Below are 24913 nucleotides of genomic sequence, written 5' to 3'. Positions count from 1 at the left end.
GCCGAGCCTTCCTCTGCATCCTCTGCGAACAAGAAGCAGCAGGTCATTCTCAACCAGGAACAAGCCCTCCCTTGATTTCACGTTGGTCCTGACTGAGGCACGTCCACTGGCTTTCAGTGGCCCGCAAGGTCAAGTCCAAAGGCCAGGGCTCGGCGTACATCTCACGCACACTTTATGTGCAGCCACGGGAGCCACGGTGGTTCCAGATTGGGCCCTGCCCGTTAGTAGTACTTTGGGTCTTCGCGTGAGCGATTCCCTTGTCAGGGCTCAGACTGGCCGGCACACCTGCCCTCAAGACCCAGCTCAGATATCTCATCCAAACTCAGTCTTCTCCCAGTGACTGAATTTCTCGGTTTTACTGCTGTGTTTGTTCCTTCACCCCTGTGCGCACGTGCACACACACACACACACACGCATGTGCGCGCGCGCGCGCGCACACACACACACACACACTGCTGCACATCCCCAAAGCCTGACCTGGCCTGAAGCTCTTCAGAACTGGTACTCATATGTTTTGATTTTATATAGGTAAACTCTGGCATGAAATTAACACAAAAATGCACATTTCATACACAGAGAGCCATCTTACATGATATGACTTAAGTATTATGTTCTAGTGTGTAACCTGTACCAAAAAACTTCCTAATATGTCCTGGGAACTTTATTCTGATTTCTTCCAGAAGATTTTAGTCTTTTCCTCAACTCCTAAATTAAAAGTCTGAAGACCCAGTTGAGTTTGGAATGAGTTTCAAGTCATCAAAAACATGAGTTACTTCTTGGGTTGCATTAAAGAGCCTGGTAAGTTGTTTTAAATTTTCATTTTTTAAGAAAATTAAATTGAGGTGAATTTTTCATTGACAGTGAAATATATACTAAGCTCAGGATTAATACCTTCATAAAAATTTATCTAAACAAAGTGGGGCCTGTCTTATTTATGTTGAAGTCTGCAGAGTCTGCAGAGAAAAGGGGAAAGTACTTTCCTGGAATATAGTTATATCTGTCACAAGCGGCATCTTGAGGAAATTGGCAGGCGTTTGAAGTGGAATAATTCCTTAGTGTTCTGTTTAGTTTGGATTTCTTCGATTCAGGGATGGCTTAAAACCAGAATCAGGAATATCTGCTTCTAACAAGCATCTACCATTTTCTCTTGCTTTGTGTACGTAAGTGTTCAATAAATGTTGGTTACATTTAATCATCTTGTTCACCCTTTCTTGGGGCCATCGGGGTTATTCAGTCTATTATTAAATACGGAAGAATTCTAAAGGGAAAGATGGTCTACCAGCAGTTTCTCTGCCTCCCTCCCGCCCCCCAACTCCCTGTACACAAACACTGCCAGATCTGGCTTTCTGAAATGCGGCTTAGATCCTCCCTCACTTTGCAAAAGTCTATGGATTGAATCAAAGACTCCCTGGTCCCCCTGACCCTGCTCCTTCCCTAGTCTCTGGCAACCCGCTGCTCTTACACTCTGGTTTCAGAGCCCCGTGGACACGGGGGTCCGTGCCTCCCCCCATCCCCGTCCCATCCCATCCCGTCCCGTCCCATCCCGTTAGCCTGCGTAAGTCCTATTTCATCCATCAGGGCAGGGCTTAATGTCCCTCACCTTCCAGGAAGCCCTCCCCACCGCCCCCAAGTGCCCCACACGCCTGTCTGCAGCATATTTGCAAACAGAAGAAAGAGTGATAGATCTTCATACATGCTCTTCGTACCCTTTACAAATGTGTGAAAACATTCAGCTGCTTTAAAATCTTTTGAGGAAAATAAGCTCCAATTAGCGCCAACTTTTGTGTCGGGAAAGCTGAGGGTTTCGAAGGAATTCCTTTCACTCAGTCAGAAACTGAGGGCTGCTCTGTGCCAGGCCCTGAAGAAAGAGGCTCTAGTCCGTGGGATGCTTGGGGCCGTCTGCCCTGTGCCAGGGACAGACGTGGAGGGAGCAGACAGGGAAGATGGGAGTGTGGCTCGTGCGTGGGTGGCGCAAGTCACAAGTCAGGGAGTCAGGGACACGCTGGGAGGTCAGCGGCCGTGGCGCTTGGCTGCCACACTAGAGAGTTGGCTCTGCTGCTTTTTAAGGTTGGTTATGAAGAGAAAACTCTAAATAGAAGAGGACTGGTGCATGGAACTAGCTGAGGTAGCAGAGAGGGGTGCCAACCAGGCCCTTGAGCAATCAGGATGTGGACGGGATGGAGTGACAGGTGTTTATCTTTAAATGACTCCTGGTAGAGCTTCCTCAACTGGGTCCCCACCCCCCGGACCCTCGTACCTGAGCCACAGTGGGAGCCGGGCACATTCACCATCCACCAGGTGCCCCCCACCCTCTAGGGGCCCCTCCACTAGCCTTCCCTCCTCAGCGAGGCGTGGGCTCAGGGGTCTTGTAAACCACTGGCTGTCCCTCCTCTCTCCCTAAGCGCGGTGGGAGGCTGCAGGGACAGCTTCTCGCAAAGGGGTGGTCTGGCGAGGTGATGCCTGGGTTCATAACTGGCCATCCCAGAAACAGCAACCTGAATGGACACCCAGTCCCGGTGCCCTCGTTACATCCAGGACGGGCCTGGCAAATGCTGGGGTCTGACAAAGGTTCAGGAACCCACTAAGGAGAAGGGGACTATGTACACTGCCTAGCATGCCAGGGGGGGCCTCGTGCGACTGGGAGCTGGCCCGAATCCAAGAATCACCCAGCCAGCCCAAACGCGACAGGGTGTGGCGAGGGCTCCGGGAAGGGTCCAGCTGGACCACCACTGCCGCTCAGAGACCCCGGGAGGCCTGCCTCTCCTCGGGGCTGGGCTGGCTCAGGGCCCACCTAGACTGTGGTCTGGTGGACGGGCTGGGGTGGCCTTGAGGTCGGGCCTGCGTCTGCTCAGGAGCTGCTGGAGCTCAGGTCCACTAGGGTCCGCTGGCAGCCGGCCGGGGCTGGGGGGCCGCTTCCCGGAAGTACCGTCTGGAGAACTGTTTCCTCACTAGCACGGAAGGACCCACCTCGGGACCTGCCCCAGGGTCAGGGCCTGCCACGGTCTGAGGCCTGCCGGGGCTTGAGGCCTGCCGGGAATGGGGCCTGGTGGGGCCGGGCCTGGGCCTACTGCCTGCGGTGCGGGGCTTGGCGGAGTTCGGGGCCCGCCACGGGCCGGGGCCTGCAGGTCCGGGCGGCCCCGGGCCGCCCAGCCCGGGCCTGCCCCCCGCCCCGCCGGCCCGGCGCCCCCTCGCGCCCCGGGCGGGCCCTGCACGTCTCGCGAGCGGCCCGGAGCGGCGGGGGAGGCGGGGCCGGCGGCCGGGCAGGGCCGGGGCGGCGCCGAGGCCCGGCCGGAGCGGGAGCCCAAGCGCGGCGGGCGCGGTGGCCGGGGCGGGGGGCTTAGGCCGGCGAAGATGGCGAGCGTGGGGCTGCAGTTCCAGGCGAGCGCCGGGGACGCGGACCCGCAGAGCCGGCCGCTGCTGCTGCTCGGGCAGCTGCACCACCTGCACCGCGTGCCCTGGAGCCACGTCCGCGGGAAGCTGCTGCCCCGGGTCACCGAGGAGGTGAGCGGGCCGCGCCGGCCGCCATGCGCCGCCCTGCCGGCGAGCGGAGGTCGGGCGGGGCCGGGCCGGCCGGGAGGCCGCGGAGGCCCCGCCTCGACCGCCCGGCGCCCCCAGCCCGCCCGCCCGCCGGCCCGGGCGCGCCCAGCAGGCCAGGCCGGCCGGCGAGGCCCGGGGCCGCCCGCCTCCCAGGAAGCGGAGGAGCGGGCTCCCGTCCAGCAGCCCCGCCCGGAGGCCGCGCGTGCCCCGCACCCACCCGGGCCGCAGGCTCGTGGGCAGAGCTGGCCTGTCCTTCGACCAGGCGCGAAGGAACTGCCCTCGAGGGGCCGGGCCCCGGCAGCCTGCGCGGCCCTGACACCACCTTCCAGAACCCTTGTGGCGGTGCCGCCCGCCCCCCTCCAGGGGCACCTGGCTGCGTCCCACCCCAGTGCAGGTTTCCAGCGTTTCTAGCATAGCAGCCTCCAGCCTGGCCGTTTAAGTCCCCACTGTTTAATCCCACGAGGGTGGACGCGTGCTAGCGTGCGCACACAGCGCTTATCTAGTGAGATGCGACACTTCTTAATTAGGGATCCTGGGTGCCACGGGGAGGCTGCGAAGTGCCCTTTTAGCAAGTGAGGCAGGCGTCTGCGCGCAGGGCTCTGGCCGGCGGCCCTGTAAAGGCTGGTGTCTGTCTTGTGTCTCCCCTTCTGATGCAGCTCTGGCAGGCTGCCCTAAGCACGCTCAACCCCAGCCCCACGGACAGCTGTCCCCTCTACCTGAACTATGCCACCGTGGCCGCCCTGCCCTCCAGGGTGAGCCGGCACAATAGCCCCTCGGCCGCGCATTTCGTCACCCGGCTCGTGCGGACCTGCCTGCCGCCGGGAACCCATCGGTGCATTCTGGTGAGTTCTTCTGAGGGGCTGGCCCCGCACGGGCCCCCGAGCTTCGGGTCGCTGCGTGCTGGCCTGTTGGCCGGGGCCTGTGGCTCAGCCCTCCGGACCGCAGAGCACTCCGGCCCACGGTATCCCCGGTGCGGATGATGCTGCCGCGACCGCACCGTGCAACCCCGGCCTTACCGCTGCCGGGGATACCGAGGGTCCCGAGACGGAACGGTCTACCGCAGATCAGATCTGAGACTCAGACCCAGGCTTCCTGAGCCTGTGTCCGCTGTGCAGCGCTGCACGTCCTGCCTTCCTGTCTCGAGAGGCAGTTGACCCCATCTGGTGGCTGACATTTTCTTCTCACATCGTGGGACAGTGATTCCGGGGAAGGCCCCTGGGATGATGGCTTTGCTGGGGCGTCTCCGTCCAGATTGTTTCCACAGTGGCCTCTGACCCAGCTCTGGGGCCCTAGCACTTCCTGGTGGCGGCTCCCATGGGTTGGGCCCTGGGTCCCATCCCCCCGCCCCAACCCCGCTTCGCTCCCCTTCACCACAGCTCCACTCTCTGTGCTGCAGATGGTCTGTGAGCGGTCGGACGCCTTCGCCTCGGCCTGTGCCCTGGCCCGCGCTTTCCCACTCTTCACCCAACGCTCGGGGGCATCACGGCGCCCGGAGAAGAAGACCGTCACAGTGGAGTTTTTCCTGGTGGGACAAGACAACGGGCCAGTGGAAGTGTCCACTTTGCAAGTGCGTGTCTGGAAGTTCAGACCGGGGCCCCATGCCGCACTCCCCGCCACCCCCCAGCTTGGGCAGAGCTTTCTTTCCCACTCGCTGGGAGGACAGGACAGGGCTGCTGGCATTCCCGAGAAGGCCCCCGGGGCCCGTCCAAAGCCGGGCAGCGGGCTCCCTCTCCCCGGGGTGGTCTCGTTCTCAGGGTTCGGTTCTGTTCAGCCAGTGTTGATCGAGCACCCACCCCGCGCCAGGCGCTTTCACGTTTTGATGCTGATGCTCCTGCCCGTGTGTGTATCGCGTTACCCTTCATGGTGCACTTTTACGTATGTTATTTCATTTGATCCTCCTTCGTTTGATCCTTTTGAGGCACGGCGAGGCTGGAAGTGATTTCCAACCTAGAAGTCCTCGTGGGGGCCGAATGCCAGCTTTCCCTCCCGTGGTGACCCTCCCAGCCCAGGGGTGCTGTGGTCTCACCCTCCCCACCTGCAGCCCCCGCTCCAACCGCCAGACTCAGGTGGTCCTTTCCCCTCCCCTCCCTCACCCGGCGCTCTGTCTCCAGCCCCTTGAGCAGCCCCTCATCCGCCCTGTGCCCCCAGGTCTGTAACTGCTCCCCCTCCACCGGGATTCTTTCCCCTGGGAGGAGACCATGTGCCTCATCTCTGCCCTCCTGAGACAGCTCCTCTTTTCTCTTCCCTTCACCTCTCATGGTCCGATTGCTTTGCCTGTCTTAACTCCCTTTCCCCCCTCAGCCCACCAGCATGGAGTTCGCCCACCCCCTTCCTGACATTGTTTTCCAAGGGCCACATCTGTCTGACTTGAGCACTGGTCATCCCTCCTTGAAGGGCACCCGCCCAGCCAGGAGCCTGAGCCTTCTCTCCTCCCCGTACCTTTCCCGCCTGCCCCGCCCTCTCCGCATTCCCTTTGTGGTCGCCACCCCCCCCCAACCGTGGGGGCATTCTGGCCTCACTCCTTCCTCTCTGGGTGGTTTCAGTGCCCCTGGGTTCCAGCCTGCAGTTGGACGCCAATGATCACTCCTTCCCTCCAGCTCCAGGGAGTTCCTTCTGAGTTCTGGGCTGGGGCTGGAGGCCTGAGCCTCCTCTAGCCCCTCCAAGCCCCTCTCCTCCTGCCCGCAGCCACAGGGACTGGCTTCCTGCTGTCCCTTGGCCTCACCAAGCCCAGTCCTGCCCAGGGTCCCTCTCCAGGGCCCCTCCGGCTCTGGTTCTGCCTGGTCTCAGTCCGGCTTCTGCCCGCATCCCTTCCTCGGGGAGGCCTGGCCATCCTGGCTAGCCCGGCCTCTCCCACACTGCCAGACCCTCTGCCAGCCGAGAGCCATCCGCACCGGACATGACGCATCTGAGTTTAGCCTCTGTTCCCTGCGCTGGAGTCAGAGTCCCCCAGCCCCCGGAGGGCAGGGTCCTGGTCCCGTGCATAAGAATCCCCGCACCGGCTTTGTATGTGATGAAGGGTCTCCCCGGCCCCTACGTCCCACCCGTCCTACTTTGCCCACCTGCACCCCACTGTTCTCTGGGACCATGGCGGCAGCCTCCTAACTGGCCTCGCTGCCTCCAGACTCCCCCCTCCGGTTCCGCTTCCCACTGCCTCACAACCAAGCAGGGGCCAGCGCTTTGCGAGTGCCTGTCAGGTGTCAGGCGCTGCTCCGAGCACGCGTGTGCACACACACTTAATTCTCACAACTGCCCAGTGAAATGGGTTCTGTTAACTCTCCCCACTTAGAGTTGAGCAGACTGAGCCTCAGAGGTATTAAGCGACTTACCGGGGCCACGCCAGCAGGGGTGGAGCCAGGCTTGACCCGTGGCCACCGACCGTCAGCCGAGGGGAGAGGGGATGAACATGACCTCTGCGTGTGCACGTGCCCTGTCTGCAGTGCCTCCCGTGGTGGCCGGTGGCAGGCTCCTGCTGCCCTTTTGGCGCTGGGTCGGTGCGCAAGGCCGGTCTGTCTGTGTCCTTCCCTCTGGCCCTGTGGCCAGAGCAGTGTCACATCAGACGACCAGGAAAAAGGGTGGGGGGCTGTGACACTCACATGGGGCCCACGTGAGAAAAACACCTCCCCAGCGGGCCCAGGGACCTTTTCTCCATTGGGAGGATCCAGAGAAGCTCCTGGAGGATATGGCCTTTGAGAAGTACCTCAAAGCGTAGCTGGGATCTTGGCAACAGAAGGGGAGTCGTTTGGTCTGCTCAGGCCACCATGACAACAGCCCACAGACAGGGGGCTTGAACAGCACATGTTTAGGACGTCCAGGATCACGGTGGGTCCTGTGAGGGCTCTCTTCCCGGCTTTCAGACCACCACCTTCTTGCTGTGTCCTCTTCTTCTTTTTTTTTTATAAATTTATTTTATTTATTTATTTATTTATGGCCGCGTTGGGTCTTCGTTGCTGCGCGCGGGCTTTCTCTAGTTGCGGTGAGCAGGGGCCGCTCTTCGTTGCGGTGCGCGGGCTTCTCGTTGCGGTGGCTTCTCTCGTTGCGGAGCACGGGCTCTAGGCCCGCATGCTTCAGCAGTTGTGGCTCGCGGGCTCTAGAGCACAGGCTCAGTAGTTGTGGCTCATGGGCTTAGTTGCTCCGTGGCACGTGGGATCTTCCCGGACCAGGGCTTGAACCCATGTCCACTGCATTGGCAGGCAGATTCTTAACCACTGCGCCACCAGGGAAGCCCGCTGTGTCCTCTTCTTAGGGGCAGTCATCCCATCATGGGGCCCCACCCTCCTGACCTCGTTGAAACCTGATCACCTCCTAAAGCCCCCTGATACCACCCTATTGAGGGTCAGGGCTTCAGGACATTCAGTCCATAACAGAGGGCAACACCGCCTCCTGAGAAGGGGGTAGGGGGTTGGCAGAGGCCAGACATAATGTGTGTTCAGAGGCAGGCAGGAGGGCCACCTGCCACCTGGTGAGGGGCGTGCGTAGCAGGAGATGAGGTTTAGAAAGCAAGGTGGGCCCCTCGTAGGCCGGGCGGCCACACTGGAAGGGTCCCCTGTGATTCTGGAGCTGCGTTGCACTTTATGTAGACGGCTGGAGGGTCACGGGCAAACTTTTGCTTCCCTTCTACCTGCCCTCGCTCCCCTGGCGGCAGCCCTGCAACCTGTCCCGGGTGACGTGTGCCTCTGACACCTCTGGGCCCCTGGCCCTTGGATGAGGAGGGATGCCTTCCACCTGGTCCCGGGGCCCCAGTGACGGCCTTTTGTTTCTCCTAGTGTTTAACAAGCGCCACAGAAGGCGTGCGGCTGGCAGCCCGCATCGTGGACACGCCCTGCAATGAGATGAACACAGACACCTTCCTCGAGGTTCGTAGCCCTGGGGTCCTGCCAGGACTGGGATGGTGTCGGTAGACCCCAAGGAGAGTCAGGAAACCCAGGGCTGCAGGGGTATGGTCCACAGTCTCTGCACCTCGTCTGGGGAAGCCGCGGGCTGCTGCGGGCAGAGTCCTGCCGTCCACCCGGAGCCGAGGGGCCCCCAGGCCTCAGCTGAGGGTGGAGGGAGGGCAGAGCTTCCTCCCCAAGGCCCCTCAGCAGGCCTCCAGCCATGGGCTGCAGGAAATCGCAGATTTGGAGGGGGAGCCGCCTCTCCTGGGTTTAATCATGCTCAGAGCCAAGAGTCAAAGCCACGGCATCACAGCCCATCCCTCTCCCACCGTAAGGCATCTGCTCACCCTGGCCCAGGCCCTGGCCTCGCCCTGATTTAAGCCGTCTTCACGTGTTTGTGTGTTGTTGTTTTTTCCATGAACACATCCAGGAGATTAAGAAAGTTGGAAAAGAACTGGGGATCGTCCCAACCGTTATCCGGGATGAGGAGCTGAAGACAAGAGGATTTGGAGGTGGGTGGGGGCTGGTCCTCGCAGATCCTGGCCTCAGGAGCGGCCCGGGGTATGTGGGTGGCAGGGGGGCACCAGGCTGCATGGTGTGTCGTCCCAAGCTTCGCTCTGAAGGAACCCAGCCCGCGTCCAGCCCCGAGGCCAGACCCTGGGAAGCAGACCATCTGTGGGGGAGAGAGGAGGCAGCGATTCAGATTCTGATTCAGATCCTGGAAGCCTCGGGAGCCAAGGCCTCCCCACCCACTCCCTCTGCAGCCTCCCACGTGCTGCCGTCCTGGCTGCCCGGCTCACCCAGCAGGGCCTTTCTGTTCCTCGAATACACAAGTTCACGTCTACATCAAGGCCTGCACTTGCGGCCCTTTCTGTCTGGGATGCTTTCCCCCGAGATAGTCTCACGACGGGGCCGTCTTACCCTGCACGTCTTGGCCACCTCCTCAGAGAGCCTTTCCTCATTGCCAGGCCCATCCTCCCCCAACTCCCAGGCGCTGAGGTGCGGTGACGACTAGGACAGGAGCTGGGAAGGTCACTGTCCTTGTTATCTGAGGCTGCAAAGCCAATTACCCCAGAAGGTAGCAGCCGAAAGCAACACGTGTCCCTTGTCTTGCAGTCCTGTTGGGGGGGGGATCGGGCGTGGCTTAGCTGGGTCCGGCCCAGCGTCTCTCGAGGCTGCGGTCATCTGAAGGCCCCACTGGGGCTGGCCGCGTGCTCCCAGCAGGGCTTACTCACGGCCCCGCCAGCAGGCCTCCGGGCCCCACTGGCTGTTCCTTGTCTTGGGGGCCTGTCCTTGAGCAACTTACAACGTGGCAACTACTTCTCTCAGAGCAAGGGCTCCGAACAAGAGCCAAGAAAGAGCAAGATAGAGGCAAGGTCTTCTTCTGTCACCTAATCTTGGGAGTGGTCTTGTCATCTCTGCCACACCCAGAGGCACTGAGACCTGCCGTCCTGCCCACGCTTCGGGGAGGGGATCCACACGCTCGTGAATGCCCAGAGGCAGAATCTGAGGCACACGTTAGTGGAGGCAGAGGCCGTAGTCAGAAAGTTTCACGGAGGAGGTGACGTTGGCGGCGGGTCTCGCAGGATGAGTAGCAGTTTGCCAGGCAGCTATTACTGCCTCTTATCCTGGTTGCTACGGTTACTGGTCTGATTACTGGGGGACCGTGAGGCATGGGCTGTGCCCACAGCAAGCCACAGTTTTCTTGAGAAGATGGGGCCCAGGAACCAACAGTGAGGCAGTGGTGGGGGCGAGGTCGGGAAGGGAGGTACCTCCTGAGTGCACAGAGAGGTCAGGGAAGGGAGGGCAAGCAGGGGCTGGAGCGGCCTTGCAGAATTATCCAGAAACCACTTCATTCTGCAATCCTGTTCACGTCTTTCTGGGAATGATACAGTATTTTTTTTCTCAGCGGGTTTTCTTGCCTCACAGTACTTCGTGCAGAATTCATTTGCAGTCCCAGGGCAGTGAACTCATTTGCCTTCCCCGATCCCACACCGGCCAGGGGGCGGGAGGGGGCGGGAGGGGGCGGGAGGGGGCAGGGAGCTCTCCGGGGGGAACGTCCACAGGCCAGTGGCTACTTCGGGGGGAGAGCAGTGTTGCTGGGGGGCTTCCGGGAGTCCTCTGCGGGGTCCAGCCCACGCCTCACTGACGTGTCCTGTGCTTTCCCTAGGGATCTACGGTGTGGGCAAGGCCGCCCTCCACCCCCCAGCCCTAGCCGTCCTCAGCCACACCCCGGACGGAGCCACCCAGACCATCGCGTGGGTGGGCAAGGGCATCGTCTACGACACCGGGGGTCTCAGCATGAAGGGGAAGGTGAGGTGCGGGGCTGGGGCTCGGGCGGGGCCGGGTGGGAGGGCCCCTTCTCAGGCGTCAGAGGAAGGAGCAAGGTTCCTGGGCCTCGGAGTCGGGGCGTCCGGGGGGAGACCGTGGGGCCCAGTCCCCCGAGAGGCAGACGATTTCAAGCCCGCACTTCACACAGGAGGCAGGAAACAGAAAATCTGGAGGAGAAGAAGGAAGGGGCCTGGGGAGACGCCCACCGTCTCCACGACCGTCTGAGGTCCCCCAAGAGGATGCTTAGTGGTGGTTCTCACGAGACCTTCGGAAAGCAGACGCCCTGGTTAAAGGGAGGGGAGTTTGGGCCCAGAAGCCAGGCGCCTGGGAGCGTTGCTGGGAGGCTGCAAGTCCCAGAGTCTCTCTTAAGGGGCGGCCCCTTCTCACGCCCAGGGGCCTGCCCTGCACCAGGAGCAGGGGGAGAGGTGTCTTCATCTGCTCAGCCCACATGCAGGTGCTCCAGGCCCGGGCTGGGCTCTAGGGGGAAACTGGAAGAGGAGAGTCAGCCATCCCGGAGAGGGAGCTTGTAGACGGCTGAGCGCGAGCCAAGCTCGCGCAGGGAAGACACTGACGACTGGCAGCCCTCGTGGCTCTCAGACGCGTCCTCTTGGCCCAGATGGTGTTTTAAAATCCGAATTAGTTACCAGCATTTAAAAACAGGAAGAATTCTCACGGGACTGGGTCTCGTACCTTTTGTAACCTCAGGTGACCTGGCAGCGCCGGTCGTGCGTTGGCACCTGGGGGCGCCCTGCTGGAGCTAAGCGGCAGCTGCCCCTGTGGGTGCGCCTCCTTCCTCCGGCTGGTGGCCGGTCCCGCCACTCCCTGTCGCTCCTCTGACGTCACACCCCAGGGTCAGCTGCTGTCCCTGTCGCTCCTCTGACGTCACACCCCAGGGTCAGCTGCTGTTTAGGGTAGGGCTTGTGCTGCTCCTCTTTGCACTTCTGTATTCGGTACCCAGAGTGGAGGATCTTTTTCTTTTAACATCCCTCCTCTTCTAAACAACAAAATTACTTTCAGGACTAATCGGGAAATGAAACAAATAATAAATGTTCAAAAAAACCAAACACCCGTCGTGAATTCCCCGATAGTGAATTCCCTTTTATTGAACTCCATACCTCTTATCATGCCAATAAAAAATTAAAAATGAACGTTATAGGACAAATAAAGAAAACAGTCATCCATTAACACTTTTAAACAGCATTAATGTGGGCTTACCTGGTGGTCCCGTGGTTAAGACTCCACCTTCCACTTCAGGGGACGTGGGTTTGATCCCTATTCAGGGAAGTCCCGCATGTTGTGAGGTGCGGCCAAAAAAAAAAAGAAAATAGCATTAATGTCATTTTTGATAGGAAACACCTGGCGCTTCCACGTCGTTCTCTCGTGGTGATGCATGCCAGCATCAGGCTCTGCTGCCGGGCTGCGCTTCCGGGGGTTTGTCAGTGACTTTATCAACTCGGCCACCTTCACATCTTTGTGTTCGCCAGACAGAGGTGCCAGGCTGGTCAGTCTGTGTTCACTCATGGTTGATCCAAAACAACACAATTCGTTTTAATTTTGAAGAGTTTCTATCCCATGAAGCAGCTGATACACAAATACTCAGGGAAAGTCTCCAACAGTAGAGTCCCTCAGCAGAGACTGCGAAGAATCCCATTTCCCAAGAAACTCCCCAAATTGGTGTAGCAGCCATGTCTCCGGTCCTTTGAGATCAAGTCCAGCAGCTTTCAGACGTCTGTGGAGTAAAAACATTTTAAACACCACGACCCCAGCGGTTCCCCAAGACTGAGGGCAGCGAAGAGGCTCGCTGCTCCCTGGGGTTCGCTCCGAGCGCACCATCCGAGGGCAGGAACTTGCCATCCCAGGCGCCGTGGACGCTGACCGGCCGGCCGCCTCCGGAGCCCGCCCGACTCAGAACCAGGGCACCTCGCGGAGTCTGCGCCACCGGCAGTGATGAGCATCCGTGTAGGACAGTGTTGCTGGAGTCAGTGTTGTAGGAGTGAACACAGGTGGATTTGAAGCTTTTATTCACGTGATTAGGGCTCGCTTCAGCCAACAGCAGGAGGAATATTTTTTCCACTGATGACAACAGGCAGACTGACTTCTAGTCGGTTTATTACCGTTTTAAATTCTCTGCAGATGATGAGCCCCTCTAGCTGCACCTGGTGCTGGCTCCCCGCCCACACCCTTGACGAGGGCTCTTGCCCTGAGTTCTGGGGGCAGGATTTCAGGCTCATTTGGATGGTGGCTTGTTGGAGGGCAGGAGTGAGAAGCAGGGCTTCCTGGAGATTAGTCATTTTGCCAGTGGTACCCTCTCCCAGTTTTGCAGGAAAAACCCCGGTTTTCAAGGCAAATCAGGATCAGCATGAATTAACAGGTCTCAAGTGTGTTAGACTCAGGACCCCTTCCAGTCTTAACAAGTATTGATTCCAAAGAGATTTTGTTTATAAGGGTGATGTCTGCTGGTATTTACCCTACTAGAAATTAAAACTGGGAGATTTTAAAGATATTTATTAATTCATTAAAAAATAACAATATGACCCCATTGCATACCATTGTAAATAATACAGTTTTATGAAAAGAACTGTATTTTCCAAAATGAAAAAAAATTACCAAGAGGAGTGGCAATGTTTTACATTTTTGCAGCTCTTTAATGTGTGCCTTAATGGAAGACAGCTGTGATCTGCATTTAGTCTGTTGTGATCTGTTTTAGTTGAAATATAAAAAGAAAATCTGGCCTCAGTCCTTCTGTAGTTAGAGAAGGGAGAAGCATTTTAGTACCCTCTTCAGGTAACTCAGGACATTCTTCTTTGCTATTACACCAAAACTCGACAGGTGGGAGCTTCTGAAAGGTTAGTTACGATGTGGAATCTGAAACCACGTCTGTGAGCTTTGGTGTTCTGCTACGTTGAAATCTGCGGGGTCTGTCTTGAACTTTGAATGTATGATTTTATAATATCACCCATGATGTGGGTCATTTGGAAAATATTGTTCACAGAGTTATGCGGAACCTCCAGATTTTGACACATTTCATTATATGATATTTTTAAAAACCATACTCGTTAATATCACCATCTATCTCATGTGAAAAGGTGAGTGTTAGGAAGCCACCATGGAGGCAGATACAAGTTTCCCAAAATTCTGATTTTTGCTTGGCAGCTCCGATTTCACCACTGGCACCAAGCAGTGCCCGGTGCCCTCCTGGAGGCGAGAGGCTCACTTTGATAGTTTTTGAGAAAATGTCTGCAGATACCTGAGTCTAGATCCCCAGCACGTGTCAGTGGTTCCTCCAAGTACAACGGTGTTTGCAAGAACAGGGAGGCTTGCTGTGCTCAGGAAGGACTCAGTGCCCGCTCCCACTTGGGCTCCAGCCGACCCACCGTGACCGACTGCCAGGCGTCGGGGAGAGAGAGCAGGGCCTTCCCGGCACCTTCCGTCTCATCACAGACAGTTTGGGAACAGCTGTACTCCACGGCTGAGATTTTGAAAAGTTAATCGTTTACTGCTTCAGCAAGAAGACTCGAGTGAAATGAGCAGTGCCTTATTTCCCGGAAGGCCTGGAAATGAATCCAGTGACCACCAGTTCCCGTGGGGCCCCGGGCCACGGCTCCAGCCATCACTGCCCCTGCCCCATTGGTGCAAGTGTCAGCCTACCAGTGACCTAGGCGTTACCATGGAAATCGTTTCTCTTATAAAAACAGGAACGACGGGTGGGGTCCGAGAAGCTGACACAGTCAATTGAGCTGCGTTTTTGGTGGGACATCTGTTCTGCCCGTGACGGGGGATCACGGGCTTTCAGGGACCATCTCGAGCCATTTTCTGTGTGGCCATTTTGCAAGGGGTTTGATTCTAGGTCTGAGGCCCTGTTTTTCCATTTAAACAATCTTGTGGTTTCTTGCAGATTAGGTCAAAAGAGATGGCTTATTTTCAGTAGTGCTAGCTGAGTCATTTTCACTCAACTTAATTGGAAAAGCAGCTCCGTTTATATCTAAAGATACTTTCCATTAAAACTCGAGGCTCACGTAATCCAATAAGGGTTCAGAAAAATCTCTTGACACCTTTCAATCCCAAATCCTTACATCCGATGACCTGTTGTTAATTTAAAATACGAACCTGTCAGTTAGTGTTGGGAACCTATGGAATGTAAAAATGCGTAGCTGCTCTCAGCTAGCTTAAAGAAAATCGTGTTGCCTCTGGGGCCGGAGGGCGCCTTTGTCTCCAGTGATCCTCCCATTAGACCCGTCACCGCAGAGACCAGAGACGCCAGCTAGGGCGGGTGGCAGGTATCCTCAGGGTGGGGGTGGGATTGGTGATGTCACAGTGACTGGTGACATTTGGGAAGAGCTCCCATTAACCCGGACGGGGCGGTCAAGGTAGGGGGACTTGGTCATGGCCTAGCCAGGAGCCAGGCCACGGCGAATCCGGCAGCTCTGGACGTCTCCCCCTCCCCCCTCGCAGAGTTCCCTTCAGTAACTCCCAAAGCTCTGCTCCAGCCGGAGGCACCCCGGCATCTTTAGCCCTTGCTTCCCGTTGCTTCTAGGGGACCCCAGGCGACCAGTGGCGTTTCCTGGGTTCTGTGGGCACCAGGTCCTGCACCTCCGGGGCCCTGATGTACGGGCTGCGGCGGGGGCCCTGGCGCTGGGGGGTCAGCATCCGCTCACCTCTCTCTCGTCCCCCTGTGCCACCCACAGACCACCATGCCAGGGATGAAGAGGGACTGCGGGGGCGCCGCGGCCGTGCTGGGGGCCTTCAGAGCCGCCGTCAAGCAGGTGGGTGCGGCCCCATCCTCCCCTCGCGGCCCTTCTCCCCAGAGCGCCCCTCCGCGTCCTTCCTGAGCCTCTGCAGCCCCCTGGCCCCTTTCCCTCTGCACCCCAGCCCTGGGCCCCTCGGGCTCCTCCACCCGAGCCCGAGCGTGTCACCTTCGCCTGCGCGTCTGGCTTCACGGGTACCCGCTGAGTTCTGAGAGCCTCGCCCGTCCGGACCGAAACGGGAAGGGTGCCGTGGAGCAGACTGCCCGCCTGGCCTGCCCGCCCTCACTCGGGGTCCGGTGCTCAGGGTCGGGGTCTGGGGAGGGCCGGGCTGCTGTTCGGAGGAGGGGGCCCGGGGTCGGCCCTGGAGTAGCCTGGGTGGCCACTTTGAGCACAGACGTCCAGGGTAGCCGGAGGGCCCCTCACTCCCCACCCTGGGCACGCCAGGCCTCGTGGAGCCCAACGATTGGAACCAGATTCCTGAGCCAGAGGAGCCCTGTGGGGGGGCCAGCGGCAGTGGCTGCTCCCTTGTAGAGGGTGTTTATCCAGCACAGGGGGGTGGGCGCACACCGGCCGTCCAGGGCCACTTGCCTCTCAGTGTGGCTCCTTCGCGCGCTTCTGAGAAGCCCGGCCCCTCGTGTCACCAGATACAAGCTCTCCTTCCCCCAGACAGGGGCCACCTGAGCAGCGTGGCTCCCAGGGGTGGGCGTCCAGTGAAAAGATGTTGGCAAATAGTTTCTGCCCAGGCACCCCCGAGAGGGGAGCAGGAAGTCCGGGAGGAAGGAGGGCTCGGCCTGCGTCCCGACGGTGCCGGGGGGCCTCCCTAGGAGGGAGAGCTGCGGCCACGGTACCGACCCCCCAGGAGCAGCACGGGGCCCCCCCCCCTGCGGAGCCAGGGGTGGGGTGGGGAGGGGGTCTTGGCCCTCGTCCCCTCGCCCTGCTTGGCACACGCAGGCCCGGCCTGGGGGCCGCACCCAGCTCACCTGCCCACCTGGGGCCCTGCGGGCTGAGCCGGGCCGCCCCCTCGGTGGATGAGCTCGACGGGGATGCGAGGGGAAAGGCCCAGCCGCGGGCGGCCGCTGCTTGTTGTCAGCTCGTGGGGGAGTGTCTGGAGAGCTCACGTGGCCGCGCTGCCCGGAGTCTTTGCTGAGGGGCCCGGGTAACTGCCCGTGGAGGGTCTGTCCTGGCATCCAGACAAGCCGGCCGGGAGGCGCCGCAGCAGGTAGACCCGTGCTGTGTGCAGGGAGCTGCTTGGCAATTAACGCCGATTCATCAGCTGGCGGCCGTGCGTGGTCTCGGGGCTCCTCTGGACCCTCCACCGCCAAGCGTGCTGCCGTGGGCTGCTGGGGGTCCCCACCCCACAGGGGCCGAAGCCTGGAGGCTCCGCTTGTAACTGGTTTTGTAAGGAAGGGAGCGGGCCTCAATACGAGCCCCGAAACGCTTAACGACGGAGACGGATCGTAACCCACAGAATAGCATAAGTATCCCCGCGTCACACGGGCAGGCACAGTCACTATTCACAGCAGAATCCCGGTTGCTTACGGTACAAGTGACAGAAATAGAAAACCAGCATGGGGCAAACAGCAGTGTAGTAATTGTCTCAGGTGAGAATGACCCACAGATGCTAAAACCAGAGGTGAGTGTGGTGAGAATGGGAGCGAGGAGGTGAGTCCACGCAAGGGCTTCTGCGGTGGGACACGGGGGCGGGGGTCACTGTGTCCCCGTGGACTCCACCGGGCAGGGACAGCACACACGACCTGAGGGTAGGCACAAGGAAACGCCAGAGACAAAAGGCCAGCCTCAGAAGCCCGCAGATCAGCAGGTGTGTGGTGAGGGACCGTGACCGCTGGCCACCCTGTGTGGGCGGGAGACAAGGGCTGAGTGAGGCCCCTGGGGAGCGGCCGGGCTGGGACTCAAACCCGGCAGCGCAGCCCTGCTTCCAGGCTCAACGCTGCATTGCACGGACTTTGGTGGCGGACCCCTGGCCTAGAGCCCGCCGCCAGGACCGCGGGGAGTGCCGGAGGCTGTGCTCGCCGCTCCCTGGACTCCTGTCTGCCTGTCTGTCTGTCTGTCGCTGTCCTGGTGGGTCAGAGGGGAGTTCCGGCCCATCCTTGCCCCACCGCCGGCACCCCCAGACTGTACCTGGAGCCTCCGCCCTTGTCCCTACAGGGTTTCAGAGACACCCTCCATGCCGTGTTCTGCCTGGCTGAGAACTCGGTGGGACCCGGCGCCACGAGGCCGGACGACATCCACCTGCTGTACTCAGGAAAGTAAGGCCGACCCCGCCCGCCCACCTCACAGTGCCTGCCCCCCTCAGGTTGTCTCTGTTGTTGGAACTCGCGGCCCTTCCCAAGACCCGGCTGGCAGCCCTGGCCACGCCCAGCTCACCCCGGCCAGGGCCAGACGCAGTGGGGAGGACGCCCTGTGTCAGGAGCCCCTGGGCAGCAGCCGCTTGGTCCCAGGGTAGCCGCGAGCGTGGCCGTGTCGCTGCGCGAGGTGTTGGGCGCCCCGCAGGGGCTTGGGACCCACCCTGCCTTAGGGGGACAGGCCCTTGCCGACCTTTTGGCTTACCGTCCTTCGGGTGTCTGAGGCCTGCCCCCTAGACCCCCAGCCGGGGGGCCCTCCCTGCATCTCCCCCCTGAGAGCAGCCCTTGGGCTGCCTCTTCTCAGCTGCAGGAGGAGGCACTCGAAAGCCGCAGCAGGCAGCCTCTGGCGGAGCAGGTGGCCCAGGGTTCAGAATAGCGGAGTCCGCTCGCCCGCCCGCCCAGCCCTCCCACGGGCGCCTGTCCCCAGGGTGACCCCGAGAGGCGCCGCCTCCCCTCACTTACCCAGGCAACCCTGTTCTCCCATCTGACAGATGAGGAAATGGAGGCACGGGAGCGGGGGGGGGGCGGGCATCGCTCCGGACCCCCTTGCTCGTGGCCCTGGCGCTGCGTTTCTGTCGGGGACAGGAAGGAGGGGCTCTCAGTGGGGTCTCGGCCGCACCCTAGGACTGTGGAAATCAACAACACGGACGCCGAGGGCAGGCTGGTGCTGGCGGATGGCGTGTCCTACGCGTGCAAGGACCTGGGCGCCGACATCATCCTGGACATCGCCACGCTGACCGGAGCTCAGGTGGGGCCCTCAGCAGCGGCCCCGAGGAGCCGGAGGCCACCTTGACTCTGAGAGGGGCGGGGTCTGCTGTCCCTTCATCTTCGTAAGGGGCCGGAGCTGGCCCATGGGGCTCCGTGGGGGTGCAGGCGCGCAGGGCCCGAGGACCACAGCGGGAACGTCAGGGCAGGACAGGGACCGTCCCCCAGGTGGCCGCGCTCAGGCCTCTCTCGCTGTCTTGCTGCCTCACTTTCTGTTGGCCCCTCTTCTGTCCTGGGTGTTCCCCGCCACCCCGACCTGGATACCCTCCCCGCCGGCTCTCTCCATCTCTCCCCACGTCCCCAGGGCATCGCCACGGGCAAGTACCACGCGGCAGTGCTCACCAACAGCGCCGAGTGGGAGGCGGCCTGCATGAAGGCCGGGCGGCAGTGCGGGGACCTGGTGCACCCGCTCGTCTACTGCCCGGAGCTGCACTTCAGCGAGTTCACCTCGGCCGTGGCAGACATGAAGAACTCAGTGGCGGTAGGTGTGGAGCAGGGCGGAGCGGGGTCAGAGCGACCCCGAGAAGCAGCAGCAGGGCAGGGCAGGGTACCCCCCACGAGGCCCCAGATTCGGGCTCCGGTCGGGGGAGGGGAGAAATCGTCCCAAGTGGGGACGCGCCGCTCTCTGGTCTTGCTGCCGGCATGTCCGCTCGGCGGGCGCCGGGGTGTCCTCCCCACTCCGGGCTCTGCCTCCGTCGCCCCCATCAGCTCTTTCGCTGGCGCCCCCCTCGCCTGGCGTGAAGGCAGACCCCATAGCCCACGGGCATGGCCCTCGGGGTCACTCTCTGCCGCTCCCCGCGTGGTCGCTGAGGACGGTGGGGTGGAGCGGGTGCGGGGCATCCAGCGAGGGCCCAGCTGGACGCAGCCCCGAGGGCGCTCTGGGCGAGCCCCTCCTCGGCGTCCCCGCCGCCGGGTGCCGAAGGGTCACGGCCGTCCTCCTCCCCCAGGACCGGGACAACGGCCCCAGCTCCTGCGCCGGCCTTTTCATCGCCTCGCACATCGGCTTCGACTGGCCCGGGGTCTGGGTCCACCTGGACATCGCTGCGCCCGTGCACGCCGTGAGTCCAGGCCCCGGGGGTGCCCCGCCTCGCCCCGTTAGGACTCGCTTGGCCGGCCGGCCGCTCTGCTCCCCTCCCCGGCCCCTCCTCACCCTCTCTTGCGTCCAGAGCCCCTCTCTGGCTCCAGAGCTGCAGGCTGAGCTCATCGGAAACATTGTGTGTGAGGGTCACACGGCCAGCTGTGGTCCCCCTGACCTCTGGCCTCCTCATCCCTGGGAACAGCGTGGCTGCCGCGTGGAGTCCGTCCCAGCCGACCCATCCTCGGCAGGAGGCCCGGGGCCCTCGGTCTCGCCCTTGCCCACCCCAGGGAGACGGGCTGGGGGCAGGGAGCCCAGGGCCGTGTCCACCAGCCCGTTGCCCACCGGCCCGGAGTGTAGCGGGACAGAGAAGGGGGCCGTGGGGCATGTTGGGGGGCAGACGCCCTGGTCCGGGAGCCAGGAGTCCCCACCCACACCCCGGCCGCGGTTTGCCGAGCGGCTGTGGCTCGGCCGCACGTGTTTCCACTGCCCTCGCCCACAGGGTGAGCGGGCCACGGGCTTCGGTGTGGCTCTCCTGCTGGCGCTCTTCGGCCGGGCCTCTGAGGACCCTCTGCTGAACCTGGTGTCCCCGCTAGGCTGTGAGGTGGACGCCCAGGAGGAGGACGTGGAGAGGGACTCCAAGAAGCGCAGGCTCGTGTGACGCGGCTGCCCCGCCCGGCGGCGCTGGGCTCTTTACCTCACTTTGCACTGATTAATTGTAAGCAATTGGAAGATTATACCTTAAGATGAACTTCGGTTTGTTCTGTTTTTAGTTGTCGTGGTGACGGAAAAGGCTCCTTCTTGTAAGGCTTAGGAGGCAGCTCAGGGTTTGGCGGGGGCCCCGGGGAGGGCTGTGCGGGCAGCAGTGGGCTTGTTTCTGTTTGATTTGCCGCCAGCTTCTGCAGACCGCGCTCCCTGCTGGGGCCTCCGCACGACCCCGGGCCCCAGGACGCGTGCGCGGCCCTGACGCTCTGGGCTGCGCGGCCCTTGTGTCCACGGTGGGTGCCGTGGCCCAGTCTCCAGCCCGGGCCCTGTGCGTGGCACCCACATTAGAGAGAGCCCAGGCCCGTGCTCCAGCCAGGGCTGCCGCTGCCTCCAGGCAGCCCTGCCCTTTGAGAGGATGGAGGTGACTTACTTCGGGGACCCAATTTTATGGAGCAAGAGGAAGCTCTACTCTGGCTCCTTAGAATTCACTGGGGGTGGAATTAAATATGGCTGAACCACATCACATTTTTGCCTCCGTCTCACTCTCTCTCCAGCCCGTTTTAGAAAGCAACCCTGACGCCTGCCCATGGGCCTGAGGCTCCGGGATGCCACCACCTTCTCCCAAACCAGCATCTGCCTTTGAGATGCAGCTTGTCAACCTCGTTTTTACAGATGAGCACCCTGGGGCCCTCGGGTCCAGGCCTGCACACAGCCTGGGCCATCTTGGATCTGAGGGTTCAGAGTGTAGACTCCTCGGGCTCTTAGGGCTTTCCCACAACCTGCCGTCTGCAGGGAAGGCTGTCCCGACCCCCTGAGCACATCACGAGGCAAGTGTTGTACGGGTTCAAGTGAAGGTCCCCCCCGGGCATGTTCCTAGGTGCTGAAGGACCCAGTCTGGCCAGGTTTCAGGGAGACCCCTGACCCGGGCCCAGCGGAGGAGATCGGGGACTCGGGCCCCACCCGGCATGGCGGCGGCTGCCCACGCCTCCTCTGCTGGGGACGGGAGGGCGAGAACGCGGCTGCAGGACACTCGTCCCCAGGCTGTGCCCTGACAATCAAGGTGACTCTTTCTGGGTTTGGTCCCAAGCATGTATTTAATGACTGCCTGCCGTGGGCACAGCCCCGCCTGGGAAAACCATGGCCCACGTGTTAAGTCGCAGTAGTAGAGGTCACAGGGTGCTCGGCGGGCCACGCTGTGAGCTCAGGGAGGCGCGGGGGCCGGAGGGGCCAGGAGCCTTCACGGGTCATTAGCGTGCTTAATGGTCTTGAAGTAGGCAGCTCGCTCCAGCTTCCCCCAGAAGCCCTGGAGGAGCCAGAGATCACCGAGGTGGCCCAGCTCCTCCTCCAGGCAGCTGTCACTGTCCCCCACCCCCCCCAGAGGCTGCAGGATGCAGGGTCAGGGAGCCGGGAGGAACTGAGTCTCCCTTGTGTGGGCACAAAGGCGGCCTCAGGCCCGGGGACTCAGCTGGGGAGCAGCTGCAAGGGCTTGGCATCAGGGGGACCCAGGGCTGAGGCAAAGACCCTGCTTCTCGAGGCCAAAGGGCCTGAGGACCTGACGGCTGCTTCCCATGGCCCCTCTGGAGCCCCGGCAACAGGGTGGCTGGGGGCCGGCGGGCGCCGCTGCGTCCACTCGATCGTGGTCTCGGGCGAGCGGTACAGGAAGCTGAGCCTGGCCAGCAGCTTCTGCTCCAGCTGCAGCTTGCCCAGCTCACGGACCGGGAAGACGGCAGCGCAGAGCCCGAGCACGCGGACCACGTCGGGCATCTGGTCGTACATGATGGACCGGGCAATGCCGGGGAAGTGCTCGTGGATGAACTTGGCCGCGACCATCACCACCGACACGTAGAGCCCGACGAGGCTGGGTGGGGGGCGGCCGTCAGCGCCGCTGTCCCGGGAGAGGGGTCACGGCCCCCGACTCAGCCCAGCTGGATAGGGGCGCGAGTGCTAGCTGCTCACAGCCCCCGAGGCCTCCTGTGGGTGGGTCTGGGGTTCCAGCCCCCGCCTGGGGTTGGAGGGTGGGGTGACGGGCACCCGTGGAGCGACACACGTTATTACCCTGCAGACAGGAATGAGGGACAGGACGGTGGGAATGTTTCTTTCTGCTCGTGGCTTGTGTGACAGACAGTAAACCACCGTCTTGGTATGTTTCTGAGGCCAAGGGAACAGGGGCTTGTGCCCCCCCACCCCTCCCGGGGCACTTCTGGGGAGCAGGGGTGAGGAGGGACCGGAAGGTTCTGAAGAGCCCAGGGCACGAGGCAGGTTCTTAGAGCCGGGGGAGCCTTACCCGTATCCCGCCAGGAAGTCCAGGCTCCGGGGGCTGACTTTGTCGTGAAAGATGACCAGCTCCATGTCCTGGCCGCAGCCCCGGCTCTGGTCACAGCCTGGCCGCCACTCCTGGACACCCCGCCACTCGGCCGCCGTGAGGGCCTCCACCGGCCTCAGCTGCTGCAGCCGGACTGCGGCGTTGCAGAAGAAGGCCAGGCGGTCCACGTCCCAGGACCCGTGGGAGTGGGCTGTGCAGGGGACACAGCATCAGGCCCTGGGGACGTCTGCAGGCTCGGGAAGACCCAGTGTCCCCCAAGGTGACCGGGTCAGGGAACTTGCCTCGGATGGGCCCGAGATGGACGTTCAGGGAAACGAAACCTCTAACGCTCTCCGGCTCTCCCCATACGCAATGCAGCCTCCACTCAGGCGCAGCCTGGCCCTGCACCCAAAATGCACCCCTTTTTCCTGCCTTGTTCAGGGGCCCCCCACCTGGAGGCCCCTTCCCCAGCCGGCCCCTGGCAGTGCCTCCTGATGGGCCGGTAGTTGTGGTCTCCCTGGAAGGCTCAGCCTTGTCCCCTGGTGCACACGGATGCACCCCCTAAGAGCTCGCGGGGCCCCCAGGAGCACATCCGCGACCCCACCAGCCCCCTCCCCCGGTCCACGTTGGTTAGGTTGGCATCTGCTGCAGGACACTCTGCCCAGAACCTCTGTTCACACTGTTCCCTGGCAAATTGATGTTCAGCAGTTGTTTATTTGTTTGTTCCTTAACAAAAGGTTGCTTTGGTTTGAGATTCAGCAAAAACACACGCCGCCTTCTGCTTCCTCTCCATTCAGGATTCAGTAAATTAGCTGTTCTCCAGTTGGCTTCGGGGCCTCGCCTCAAATGAGCCTCCCGCAAGCTAATGCGTTTAAAAGCCTCGGAAAAGTACCAGGCAGCACGCACGCGACAGATAGCGTCAGCCCGCGAGCGGCTGGCTCAGCCCTGCGCCCGACCCCGTCTGCCCCAGCAGCGCCATCTGAGGCCGGGCAGGGATGTGAGGGCGGGACGGGCCCTTATCAACTTCCAGCCGGGGGGCCTCTCTGCGGTCCTGCGAGCTTTGGGGATGAGTCCAGGGAGGAGTCTTCAGTCAGGAAAACAAAAGAGACGAGAATGCACAGGCCGCTTCACAGTCACCTGCAGTTAGCATAGTTCCAACACAAGGGGCCTCCGTCTGAAACCGTGAGTTCCTATTGGCTGCGTGAGAAACTCTGCGGGGCTCAGACCCCCCGCCCCCTCACCGAGTCAGCTGAGAAAGTCTCCCCAACTCCGTGACCGTGGCCTCCCTTGAGATGCTTGACTGTCCCTTTCTTCTAATGGGTCGGCTGAGTTTCTGTGGCGTCCGCGAGCATGTTTGGTCCAGCGTGGGGATGGCCTGAAGGCGGCTTCCTCGGCCAGCAATCTTTATTAAGCGCCACCTGTATGCACCCGTGAGACACGCACTCCTCTCGTGGGGTCCTTCCCAGCCTGCAGCCCTGGGGGGCCAGCTTCTAGCTGGGGAGCCAGAGCTGGCCTGTGGGAAGCTGGAGGTGGGCTGCCCCCGGCACCCAGGGGGCCCGAGCTGTAGGCGGCTCGCAGGCCGGAAGCGGCCCTCAGGCCCACCTCAGACACTCGCTTTCTTGTACCAACCATGGAGATGTCATTAGCAACTAATAAAATAGTATCTTGTAAGCAATTTGCCTCGTTCAGGGCACATTATCTTATTCCCACCCCGGGGCACGGAAGCCAGTGTGTGTGTGCGCGCCCGCGTCAGGCAGGCGGGAGATTCAAGCCCAGGGGGCCGGGCTCTTGCTGCATGATTTCCGCCTTCCGTCCAGAGCCCTCTGACCTTTGGCAGCCCTCCCCATAGTGCAGGGCGCGGTAGGCACCCGCCCATGGAAGGATGAGGTGAGTCCACAGATGCGCAAGGCCGAGGCTGGCCAGACAGAAGCGGCCAGTTCGCAGGGCCCGTCACCGGCCAAATGCCCCCGGAGCTCTGCGTGCGGCCCCGGGCTCTGGGCCTCAGTTTCCCCATCTGTCAACTGGCCCTGGACCCTCTGGCCTCCTGTGATCTGAGAGGCTGGATGCTAAGTGTGCTGCTCACGGGCTCCGGGCCGGCAGAACTGGGTTCAAACCCCAGCCCTGCCTGTTCTGTGGCTTGAGAGCTGGAGCGTTAGCCGGTTACCTGTGTCCTAGGGACCCCCTGCGCCTGGGGAAGTGCTGCCCAAACAAGGAAAGGC

The 24913-nt window shown here is 61.4% G+C and overlaps 1 protein-coding gene across 4 annotated transcripts; it reads left to right on the top strand.

The window, feature by feature from the left end:
• The first annotated feature begins 3263 nt into the window (after positions 1-3263).
• On the top strand, positions 3264-24362 carry NPEPL1 (aminopeptidase like 1). 4 transcript variants are annotated; one of them, XM_060124868.1, is made up of 13 exons: positions 3264-3501; positions 4194-4379; positions 4934-5104; positions 8301-8390; positions 8839-8920; positions 10579-10721; positions 15425-15502; positions 17651-17751; positions 18472-18595; positions 18917-19093; positions 19560-19670; positions 20284-20405; positions 20947-24362. In XM_060124868.1, the coding sequence occupies exons 1-12, from the start codon at positions 3352-3354 to the stop codon at positions 20401-20403; spliced, it is 1533 nt and encodes a 510-aa protein (XP_059980851.1). In that variant the 5' UTR covers positions 3264-3351; the 3' UTR covers positions 20404-20405; positions 20947-24362. The 4 variants fall into 4 exon arrangements, 3 of the variants coding, with proteins under 3 accessions (XP_059980851.1, XP_059980850.1, XP_059980849.1); XR_009535786.1 differs by having other exon boundaries at positions 3265-3501; positions 20190-20405; XM_060124867.1 differs by lacking the exon at positions 20947-24362 and having other exon boundaries at positions 20284-20438.
• Positions 24363-24913: the final 551 nt, after the last annotated feature.

The sequence above is a fragment of the Lagenorhynchus albirostris genome, chromosome 15, assembly GCF_949774975.1.
Source record: "Lagenorhynchus albirostris chromosome 15, mLagAlb1.1, whole genome shotgun sequence".
Taxonomy (NCBI): Eukaryota; Metazoa; Chordata; class Mammalia; order Artiodactyla; family Delphinidae; genus Lagenorhynchus; species Lagenorhynchus albirostris.
The sequence above is the reverse complement of the archived record's forward strand: the minus strand, read 5'-3'. Positions and strand labels throughout refer to the sequence as shown.

Coding starts and splice junctions, on each gene's coding strand:
- NPEPL1 (XM_060124866.1), top strand. CDS start 3,352: ATGGCGAGCGTGGGGCTGCAGTTCCAGGCGAGCGCCGGGGACGCGGAC. Junction 18,596..18,916: donor CCACGCTGACCGGAGCTCAG/GTGGGGCCCTCA, acceptor CCACGTCCCCAG/GGCATCGCCACGGGCAAGTA. Junction 19,094..19,559: donor ACATGAAGAACTCAGTGGCG/GTAGGTGTGGAG, acceptor CTCCTCCCCCAG/GACCGGGACAACGGCCCCAG.